Source organism: Scyliorhinus canicula, chromosome 3 (genome assembly GCF_902713615.1).
Source record: "Scyliorhinus canicula chromosome 3, sScyCan1.1, whole genome shotgun sequence".
NCBI classification, from domain to species: Eukaryota; Metazoa; Chordata; class Chondrichthyes; order Carcharhiniformes; family Scyliorhinidae; genus Scyliorhinus; species Scyliorhinus canicula.
This window is the reverse complement of record NC_052148.1, coordinates 262371714-262383601: the sequence shown is the minus strand read 5'-3', so window position 1 is coordinate 262383601 and position 11888 is coordinate 262371714. Positions and strand designations below refer to the sequence as shown.

At 47.7% G+C, this 11888-nt stretch overlaps 1 protein-coding gene across 1 annotated transcript in view; it reads left to right on the top strand.

Annotated features, from left to right (window-relative positions):
• Positions 1-584: 584 nt before the first annotated feature.
• Positions 585-11888, top strand: part of npnta (nephronectin a) — a 75409-nt gene continuing 64105 nt past the window's right edge. Inside the window, exon 1 of the mRNA XM_038792703.1 lies at positions 585-649. Within this exon, the coding sequence (XP_038648631.1) occupies positions 613-649 (37 nt within the window). The 5' untranslated portion in view covers positions 585-612. The remainder of the gene's footprint in view (positions 650-11888) is intronic.

Here is an 11888-nt window from a genome sequence, read left to right as displayed (position 1 = left end):
GTTTCTCATCCCTGGAATCATTCTTGTGAACCTTTTTCGCCCTCTCTCCAATGTGTGCTGTGAGGCTGCCCGATAAGATTCTTATAGAATATTCTAGAAGGCAACTTTGGGCACTAGCTGATGATGGTAACAGAGGTGGCTTCTACAGCGCACTGGGATGAGTTGATATTGTTTGCTTGCTGATACATTGCAAAGCTAGCTTTCCTCATCAAGACGTATTTTACAGTGCCAAATGCACTTATCCTCGCTGGATAGCGGTGAAAGCTTCCTTTGGACTGGTGATTACCACTGTGAATCAGAGGCAATTGCAGCAAATGCTAACTGACCTGCCAATTATTGGCTGAATTGAGAGGCAGGCCAAGGGGAGATAAACATGCCTATTTCACACGCTGGGCTCATTAATAAGATTGGTTAATTCTGCGTTTGCAGAGTAGTTTTTGACCATCAAAAACAGTTCCTTCCTGATCCATGTTATGTGTACCAGAGAGTTTTAAATGTTGTATGTGGGTGTTGGTGTGTATGTGCCAGTGACCTGTTGACAAAATCAAGGCCAGCCTCCTAAAAAGGGCCTGGAATTCTCTGGATATTTGTTTTCCAGCTTTCATCCCGTTAATGCAGAGAATATGTCGAGTAACGTACCCTCTGAAAGGTTAGCTTAACATATTTCTTACAATAATCTTGTTAACTGGTGGCTTGAAGGCAGGGTATGTGAAGAATAGAGTGACCTCGATGACAGGTGTCAGACGTGGCTCAGTGTTAGTCCGCTTGCCATTGAGTCAGAGGCTTGCGGGGTCCATGTCCCATTACAGGGGCTGCAGCACAACATGCAGGCGATACTCCCTGACAGCACTGAGGGTGTGCTGTACTGCCAGAGGTGCCGTCTTTTGTTGTTAAACTTGAGGCCCTGGTCTCAACATAGGAGGACAGATTATCAAAGAAGGACAGGGGAGTTATCAACATTAATCCCTCATACAGACATCACTAAAACAGGTGATCTAGTCATTACCACATTGCCACGTGTGGGATCTTGCTGTTTACAAATTGGCTGCAGTGTTTCCCACATTTTAACAACAATGGGGCTTCGAAGGTACCTTGGGTGTGAAGTGCTTTGCAATATTCCGAGGTGCTAAATAGAATGAGTTTTTCTTTCTGTTAAGATGTAAACAGGAGAGATGATGGCCTCCTCTTTTGTGGCAATAAATCCTAACAACAATGCTATGTTTCTTATTTGGCGTCAATATCTGTTCTCCAGGTCTGGGGAAAGTAGCAACTATCCGGGGCGGAGTTCCCTCTGACATATTCTCAGAGACGTGTCACTAGGGGGAGATTGCACAGGGTTCCTGTATTTATGGGGTGACCATTTATTATTTAAAATGAATGCTGACATCTCAACAGCAGGATATTATTTGTAGCTGCCCTGTCAACACTGCTCGTAATCCCTGGCCCCAGCTGCTGTCTCCTGGTGGTTGCTAGACTATAGGGATGCATGTTCTGATTCCAGGTGCAACACTGAAATATAACTGGGAACACAGTAAATTGGATTGCCCCCGTTAGTTCCCATGAAAATACAATTTATTTTCAATGCGAAAATAACTCACTGCCAGTCTTGTCACCAGTGAGTTACGACACTGTTCAAAACCAATATGTTATTCTCAAAAGCATGAGACAGTGTACAGGTGGCACGGTTGCACAGTGGTTAGCACTGTTGCTCCAGAGTGCCAGGGTCCCGGGTTCGATTCCAGGTTTGGGTCACTGTCTGTGCGGAGTCTGCACATTCTCCCTGTGTCTGCGTGGGTTTCCTCCAGGTGCTCCGGTTTCCTCCCACAAGTCCCAAAAGACGTGCTTGTTAGGTGAATTGGACATTCTGAATTCTCCCTCAGGTGCCGGTACGTGGCGACTAGGGGATTTTCACGGTAACTTCATTGCAGTGTTAATGTAAGCCTACTTGTGACAATAAAGATTGTTATTATTGTTATTATTGTAGGAATAATATTGTAGACTTATAATAACTTTTTGAGGGCAGATCACGACCAGATATATGGTGAGAGCTCGAGGAGAAGATGAAGCCGCAACAGGCTGAATAGTTTCTTGACAATTCTTTCAGTTTCGCTGTGGGGTTGGGGAGTGGGGGGGTAGCTTGTGTCCTTTTATCTGCCAGTGTCTGACATCTCCCTCCCTAAAGGGGGTCTATACACTAGAGTAGAGCCTGGACAACAAACAGATTCAGAGCTGTTTAATAGCTCTGATTCCCTAATTTCAAAAATCGGGTTTGCTGTGCCCAGTAACATTCCGGGGCATCTGCGCCCGTTCACTCGCGTGGGTGGTTCAGTGGGCACTGTTCATCGTTCCGGGCGAGGTGCCTGCAAGCTAAATGTGGGAATTGTCCAAGAGGAAGCTAGAAGCTGCTGTGTAAGTGGCCCATTTTCTAAATGCAAACCTTTCAATAGTTTGAGGCTTGTTTGTTCATCTTGCGTGATTCAAGCGTGGGATACTGAATAAACATTAGACCAGACCACCATGAAGTAAATCCCCTGCACAAAGGAGGTACCAAAATGACAAAAGGAAATAAATACACTATCTAACTTCCCCCCCCCCCCCCGCGATCTCCAATAAACCTGTCTTTGGGAACTGTACAAAGAGTGCGTAATGGGAGAAAGTGCAATGTAGGATATCCATGCCCAGCTTTTTCCATCGAATCTTACCTGAAGGTGCTTGCTGGGGTACAGTTCCGCAGGGAAAGGATGCTCCTGTTTGCCTTTTCCCAACTAGCTGTTCCTCTGGTTGGTGAGTGTTGACAACCTACTGAACGACAGGAGTCGTTACATCTGACTCTATACTGCCCTTATCCCAAATCCATTCATACCCAAGAACTGGAAACCCTTTTTTCTGCTACCACCAACCCACTGATGCTAAGACGACTGTAACCCCCCCCGCTACCAGTTTGCCATTAGTCAACCGAGTACAGATTATCTGGATTTTCCATCAGTGAGGTCCTGATTCAAAATTTCGATTTGAGCTCGCGGGCGACTCTGGTCACTCATAGGCTCCGCCATTTCTACATACTCAGGTTTCCTATACAAAAGGACAAGGAAATATCGTGAGAATCCTCCTGTAGGAATTGCTGCCAACATACACCATGTCCAGAGCCATGAGAGTCATGAGCTTGTCGTATGAGGAACGGTTGAGGATTGTGGGTCTGTACTCGTTTGAGTTTAGATGGATGAGGGGGGTATTTTATTGAAACTTGCAGGATACTGCGAGGCCTGGATAGAGTGGATGGGGAGAGGATGTTTCCACTTGTAAGAAAAACTGGAACCAGAGGACACCATCTCAGACTAAAGGGAGGATCCTTTAAAACAGAGGTGAGGAGGAATTTCATCAGCCAGAGGGTGGTGAATCTGTGGAACTCTTTGCCGCAGAAGGCTGTGGAGGCCAAATCGCTAAGTGTCTTCAGGACAGAGATTGATAGGTTCTTGATTAATAAGGGGACCTGGGGTTATGGGGAGAAGGCAGGAGAATGGGGATGAGAAAAATATCAGCCATGATTGAATGGCGGAGCAGACTTGATGGGCCGAGTGGCCTAATTCTGCTCCTATGTCTTACAGTCTCATGGTTACTATCAGAGGTGCTGTTTAACCATTGAAATGCATATCCCGCCATACCTTTCAGGTGTATGTCAAATATCCCATGGGACTATTCCAAAGTTCTGCCTGGTACCCAGGTCAGCATTTACCCCTCATATTGCCAAAACAGATGATCTGATCCTTTTATGGTTCTTTGCTGTGTGCAAATTGGCCGCCGCGCAGCCCACATTCGAACAACGGCTACACTTCAAAGGGATTTCATTGATCTCTCCGCAGAAACTTAGAGAAACTTTGAGAAACTTAGTTCTCCAGCATTTTCTGTTCTTATTTCAAATTTCCAACACCTGCAGTATTTTGCTTTTCATATCTATAATAGTTCTCAAAAGTACATTAAGCTCACGTTTAAAGTTTAACAATGAAATAACCGGACGGCTTTCGTTTTAACGTTCAATTTGACATTGATACCTACCATAAAGACATGCAGTTTGTTTCGGCACTCTGCATTTCATTTTATTTATAAATATCTCAGATGTGAGAATGGAGAGTCTCACATCCAGGTTTGCTGGTGTCACCATGTTAGCCTCGATGGGAGCAGGAGATTGCAAAGGGATATTGATATTGTGAGTTGGAAAAGCTGTGGCAGAATTGGGGAGGCGGTGGTGTAGTGGTATGGTCACTGGACTAGTTAACCAGAGACTCAGAGTAACGCTCTGGGGACCCAGGTTCGAATCCCGCCACTGCAGATGGTGAAATCTGAATTCAATAAAAATCTGCAATTAAAAGTCTAATGATGACCATCAAACCCTTGTTGATTGTCGTAAAAACCCATCTGATTCTCAAATATCCTTTAGGGAAGGAAATCTGCCATCCTTACCAGGTCTGGCCTACGTGAGGGGCTGGTTTAGCTCACTGGGATAAATTGCTGGCTTTTAAAGCAGGCCAGCAGCGCGGTTCGATTCCCGTACCAGCCTCCCCGGACAGGCGCCGGAATGTGGCGACTAGGGGCTTTTCACAGTAACCTTATTGAAGCCTAGAACATAGAACATAGAACATAGAACGATACAGCGCAGTACAGGCCCTTCGGCCCTCGATGTTGCACCGACATGGAAAAAATCTAAAGGCCATCTAACCTTATCATCCATATGCTTATCCAATAAATTTTTAAATGCCCTCAATGTTGGCATGTTCACTACTGTTGCAGGTAGGGCATTCCACGGCCTCACCACTCTTTGCGTAAAAAACCCACCTCTGACCTCTGTCCTATATCTATTACCCCTCAATTTAAGGCTATGTCCCCTCGTGCAAGCCACCTCCATCCGCGGGAGAAGGCTCTCGCTGTCCACCCTATCTAACCCTCTGATCATTTTGTATGCCTCTATTAAGTCACCTCTTAACCTTCTTCTCTCTAACGAAAACAACCTCAAGTCCATCAGCCTTTCCTCATAAGATTTTCCCTCCATACCAGGCAACATCCTGGTAAATCTCCTCTGCACCCGTTCCAAAGCTTCCACGTCCTTCCTATAATGAGGCGACCAGAACTGTACGCAATACTCCAAATGCGGCCGTACTAGAGTTTTGTACAACTGCAACATGACCTCATGGCTCCGGAACTCAATCCCTCTACCAATAAAGGCCAACACACCATAGGCCTTCTTCACAACCCTATCAACCTGGGTGGCAACTTTCAGGGATCTATGTACATGGACACCGAGATCCCTCTGCTCATCCACACTACCAAGAATTTTACCATTAGCCAAATATTCCGCATTTCTGTTATTCTTTCCAAAGTGAATCACCTCACACTTCTCCACATTAAACTCCATATGCCACCTCTCAGCCCAGCTCTGCAGCTTATCTATGTCCCTCTGTAACCTGCAACATCCTTCCGCACTGTCTACAACTCCACCGACTTTAGTGTCGTCTGCAAATTTACTCACCCATCCTTCTGCGCCCTCCTCTAGGTCATTTATAAAAATGACAAACAGCAACGGCCCCAGAACAGATCCTTGTGGTACGCCACTCGTAACTGAACTCCATTCTGAACATTTCCCATCAACTACCACTCTCTGTCTTCTTTCAACTAGCCAATTTCTGATCCACATCTCTAAATCACCCTCAATCCCCAGCCTCCGTATTTTCTGCAATAGACGACCGTGGGGAACCTTATCAAACGCTTTACTGAAATCCATATACACCACATCAACTGCTCTACCCTCGTCTACCTGTTCAGTCACCTTCTCAAAGAACTCGATAAGGTTTGTGAGGCATGACCTACCCTTCACAAAACCATGCTGACTGTCCCTAATCATATTATTCCTATCTAGATGATTATAAATCGTATCTTTTATAATCCTCTCCAAGACTTTACCCACCACAGACGTTAGGCTCACCGGCCTATAGTTACCGGGGTTATCTCTACTCCCCTTCTTGAACAAAGGGACCACATTTGCTATCCTCCAGTCCTCTGGCACTATTCCTGTAGCCAATGATGACCTAAAAATCAAAGCCAAAGGCTCAGCAATCTCTTCCCTGGCTTCCCAGAGAATCCTAGGATAAATCTCATCCGGCCCCGGGGACTTATCTATTTTCACCTTGTCCAGAATTGGCAACACTTCTTCCCTACGCACCTCAATGCCATCTATTCTAATAGCCTGGGTCTCAGCATTCTCCTCCACAATATTATCTTTTTCTTGAGTGAATACTGACGAAAAGTATTCATTTAGTATCTCGCTTATCTCCTCAGCCTCCACACACAACTTCCCACCACTATCCTTGACTGGCCCTACTCTTACCCTAGTCATTCTTTTATTCCTGACATACCTATAGAAAGCTTTTGGGTTTTCCTTGATCCTACCTGCCAAAGACTTCTCATGTCCCCTCCTTGCTCGTCTCAGCTCTCTCTTTAGATCCTTCCTCGCTTCCTTGTAAATATCAAGCGCCCCAACTGAAACTTCACGCCTCATCTTCACATAGGCCTCCTTCTTCCTCTTAACAAGAGATTCCACTTCTTTGGTAAACCACGGTTCCCTCGCTCGACCCCTTCCTCCCTGCCTGACTGGTACGTACTTATCAAGAACATGCAATAGCTGTTCCTTGAACAAGCTCCACATATCCAGTGTGCCCAACCCTTGCAGCCTACTTCTCCAACCAACACATCCTAAGTCATGTCTAATGGCATCATAATTGCCCTTCCCCCAGCTATAACTCTTGCCCTGCGGGGTATACTTATCCCTTTCCATCACTAACGTAAAGGTCACCGAATTGTGGTCACTGTTTCCAAAGTGCTCACCTACCTCCAGATCTAACACCTGGCCTGGTTCATTACCCAAAACCAAATCCAATGTGGCCTCGCCTCTTGTTGGCCTGTCAACATATTGTGTCAGGAAACCCTCCTGCACACATTGTACAAAGAATGACCCATCTAATGTACTCGAACTATATCTTTTCCAGTCAATATTTGGAAAGTTAAAGTCTCCCATAACAACTACCCTGTTACTTTCGCTCTTTTCCAGAATCATCTTCGCCATCCTTTCCTCTACATCCCTAGAACTATTAGGTGGCCTATAGAAAACTCCCAACAGGGTGACCTCTCCTTTCCTGTTTCTAACCTCAGCCCATACTACCTCAGAAGAAGAGTCCCCATCTAGCATCCTTTCCGCCACCGTAATACTGTCCTTGACTAGCAGCGCCACACCTCCCCCTCTTTTGCCCCCTTCTCTGAACTTACTAAAACACCTAAACCCCGGAACCTGCAACAACCATTCCTGTCCCTGCTCTATCCATGTCTCTGAAATGGCCACAACATCGAAGTCCCAGGTACCAACCCATGCTGCCAGTTCCCCTACCTTATTTCGTATACTCCTGGCATTGAAGTAGACACACTTCAAACCACCTACCTGAACACTGGCACCCTCCTGCGAAGTCAAATCTGTGCTCCTGACCTCTATACTCTCAATCTCCCGTACCCTAAAACTACAATCCAGGTTCCCATGCCCCTGCTGAATTAGTTTAAACCCCCCCAAAGAGCACTAACAAATCTCCCCCCCAGGATATTGGTGCCCCTCAGGTTCAGATGTAGACCATCCTGTCTATAGAGGTCCCACCTTCCCCAGAAAGAGCCCCAGTTATCCTACTCGTCACAATAAGCAATTTTCTATTTCTATGTGATTTCAGGCCCACAGCAATGTGGTTGACTCTTAACTACCCACTCAAGGGCAATTAGGGATGGGCAATAAATGCGGGCACAGCCTGCGATGCCCTCATCCCATGAATGAATAAAAAAAGGAATTCAGTCTTGGAAGTATGAAATCATCCACTTTCGAGAAAGATAGACCAGAGAATTGTTTTAAATGGTAAGAAGCTAGGAACTGTGAAAGAGCAAAGAGATTTAGTAGTCCCAATGCAGAAATCACTCAAACCTCGAGGACGGCTAACAAACAGGCAAATGGAGCGTCCATTCACTTTATATCTCTAATATCATGCTATTATGCAAAGGGATGAAAGTTATGGTTCTATAACATTCTGGTTAGACTGCATCTGAAGCATTGCTTTCAATTGTGGGCAGTGCATCTCAGGAAGTTTATATCATCCTTAGATTAAATTCTGAGGACAGGTTGCGTGGATTAGTCCTGCATTCTCTTCCGTGTAAGAAATTGAGGAGTGATCTAATTACGTAGGACACAGGAATAGTCCATTCAGCCCCTCGAGCCTGCCCCACCATTTAATCAGATCATGCTTAATCTGTGGCTAATTTAACTATTGAAAATGCTTAAAGGACAAGTTAGATAGAGAGAAACTATTTCCTCTGGTGAGAGATTCCAGAACAAGGGGGCATAACCTTAAAATTAGGGCTAGCATTCAGAGGTGGTGTCGGAAAGGACACCTTCACACAAAGGTTAGTGGAAATCTGGAACTTTCTTCCCCAAAGAGATAAGGATGGACGAATTGAAAATTTAAAAACTAAGATCAGTCGAGTTTTGTTCGGCATCAGTACTCTTCTACTTAGACAGTCCCTCGGGATCAAAGGTGACTCGCTTCCACTCGGCTTTGCTGGATTCGAAGATAGATGATTAAGTCGAGTGTGCGATCTGCAGACCCTTCCACCTGCAGGCTGATGGTGCTTGAGGGTCAGCTAGATGGGTCGTTTAGAGGTTTGTACGCTCCCACCTCGACCTCACCTCTGTATATTCCCAACGCAGTCTCCTGATGTGCTGGGTGCTTTCCCGAATAATCCTTCACCATTTTGATTGGTCACAAGCCGGGGATTCCCATGAATCAGCGGGATGTACGATCTCTTCAGGGATGCCCTGAAGACCCTCTTGAAGTATTTCCACTGTCCCGGGAGTCCCCTGCCATGACTGAGTTCTGATAGAGTCGTTGTTTCACAAGTCTGATGTTAGACATTTGAGCAGAGCTGGGCTAGTTGGCCTGGGCAGGGAAGCTGCTGTTGGACAGATTTCTTGCCACCTGATTTGGAGGACCTTCGGAAGGCACCACTGACGGTACTTCTCCAGTGCTTTGAGGTGCTTTCTTTTTTTTTTTAGATTACCCAATTATTTTTTCCAATTAAGGGGCAATTTAGCGTGGCCAATCCACCTACTCTGCACATTTTTGGGTTGTGGGGGCGAAACCCACGCAGACACGGGGAGAATGTGCAAACTCCACACGGACAATGACCCAGAGCTGGGATCGAACCTGGGACCTCAGCGCCGTGAGGCAGCTGTGCTAACCACTAGGCCACCGTGCTGCCCTCTGAGGTGCTTTCTGTAGGCTGTCCAAGCCTCCAAAACATATGACGGCATGTAGATCCCTATTGCCTGCTAGATCATGATCTTAGTCTCTGTGTTACAAGCCCGGCACTCAAATACTTTTTCCTTGTTCGGTCAACGGTTGAGTTTTTTAAAATTTAGAGGACCCAGTTATTTTTCCAATTAAGGGACAATTTAGCGTGGCCAATCCACCTAACCTGCACATCGAGAATGTGCAAACTCCCCTGGACCCAGGACCAGGATTCGAACCCGCGTCCTCAGCGTCGCAGTCCCAGTGCTAACCACTGCGCCACCATGCTGCCCTAGTCAAAGGTTGAGTTGGCGCATTGGAGGCGATGGTGAATTCTGTCGTCTATGTCTTCCGTCATCTTGAGGAGGCTCCCACGATACAGAAAATGGTCCTCACATTCCAGGATCTTGCTGTTGATCTTGACTGAAAGTGGGACGAGGGAGGTGTTGTGCCGTGGGAGCTGATTGGAAGAGGACCTGGAGTTGGTTGCTGAGTCAGCACACCCACATGAGTGGGTATTATGGAATATAGAGCAGAGGCACGCAAATGGAGATAGCATATTGATTAGCATTTCCATAATCTGCTGTTTGAGGTCTTAACAGTAGTTAAGGTAGTTGTCCATGTTTCAAAATGGTGGCTGTCGGGTTATAAATCCTTCCGAATATCTTTGAGTTTTGGTGAATCCAGAGTGCGGACTCCTAGCAGATTTTGATGCTGTGTTTTATAAATTGTTTCATTCCTTCTTTTCTCCCTCTATCCCTACATTCACTGTTTCCCGTCCAGACCTCCTGATTTTTGCTTCTCTACGACATTGCTCTTGAACTGTCCACAGGACAGCCCAGGACGAACAAAAGTTTTTATTTTCCCTTTCTACCCTCTCTTGTTACCGTGGCAATTGTATATTTTCTTGATTTGTGTGGACTTCCTGTCACCTTATTTCATTTTTATCTGTACTCCTACTCTGCTGTCTCACTGGGGTAGTTTTGCATCTCCAAATGACTATTCATTCTGGGTCCCCGGTATTGAGTGGTGATAGGAAGATTGCCATGCTGATTCCTTGACCACCTAAGGTCCGTATCTATATTCATGAAGGCCCCGCCTTCACAACCTTGCCCCTCACCTGAGGTGTGGTGACCCTCAAGTTAAATCACCACCAGTCAGCTCTCCCCCTCAAAGGTTAGCTGGGACTATGGCGACTGATGAGCCACAGCGCCGGCCCTAGGGTTGCTGGCGCCCCGGGCAAGCTGAACTTCGGCGCCCTTTGGGGGGGGGCGGGGCCGAGGGGGGCGGGGCCGAGGCCGAGGGGCGGGGGGGGGGGGGGCGGACCAGAGGGGGGGGGCGGGGGGGGCGGACCCGAGGGGGGGGGCGGACCCGAGGGGGGGGCGGACCCGAGGGGGCGGACCCGAGGGGGGGCGGGGGGGGCGGACCCGAGGGGGGGGCGGACCCGAGGGGGGGGCGGGGGAGGGCGGAACCGAGGGGGGGGCGGACCCGAGGGGGGGGCGGGGGGGCGGACCCGAGGGGGGGGCGGGGGGGGGAGCGGACTGAGCGGGGGGCGCGGACCGAGCGGGGCGGACCGGGGGGGGCGCCTTGGGGGAGGGCGGCCACCGCGCATGCGCTGGTTGGCACCGGCCCAACTGCGCATGTGCGGGACCCGAGTCTCTGGCGCCCCCCAGCACATGGCGCCCCGGGCGACTGCCCGAGTTGCCGGTGCCTTGAGCCGGCCCTGATGAGCCATCAATCGAACGCGAGACGAGTTGCTGTACAAAAGTTAGGCTTTAATAAGCTAGAACTTAGCCCTGCGGTCGACTACAATAAATGGACGACCGCCGGGCGTTCTGACTATTTATACCTCGGAAATGTTCAGAATGGAGTTCAGTTACGAGTGGCGTACCACAAGGATCTGTTCTGGGGCCGTTGCTGTTTGTCATTTTTATAAATGACCTAGAGGAGGGCGCAGAAGGATGGGTGAGTAAATTTGCAGACGACACTAAAGTCGGTGGAGTTGTAGACAGTGCGGAAGGATGTTGCAGGTTACAGAGGGACATAGATAAGCTGCAGAGCTGGGCTGAGAGGTGGCAAATGGAGTTTAATGTGGAGAAGTGTGAGGTGATTCACTTTGGAAAGAATAACAGAAATGCGGAATATTTGGCTAATGGTAAAATTCTTGGTAGTGTGGATGAGCAGAGGGATCTCGGTGTCCATGTACATAGATCCCTGAAAGTTGCCACCCAGGTTGATAGGGTTGTGAAGAAGGCCTATGGTGTGTTGGCCTTTATTGGTAGAGGGATTGAGTTCCGGAGCCATGAGGTCATGTTGCAGTTGTACAAAACTCTAGTACGGCCGCATTTGGAGTATTGCGTACAGTTCTGGTCGCCTCATTATAGGAAGGACGTGGAAGCTTTGGAACGGGTGCAGAGGAGATTTACCAGGATGTTGCCTGGTATGGAGGGAAAATCTTATGAGGAAAGGCTGATGGACTTGAGGTTGTTTTCGTTAGAGAGAAGAAGGTTAAGAGGTGACTTAATA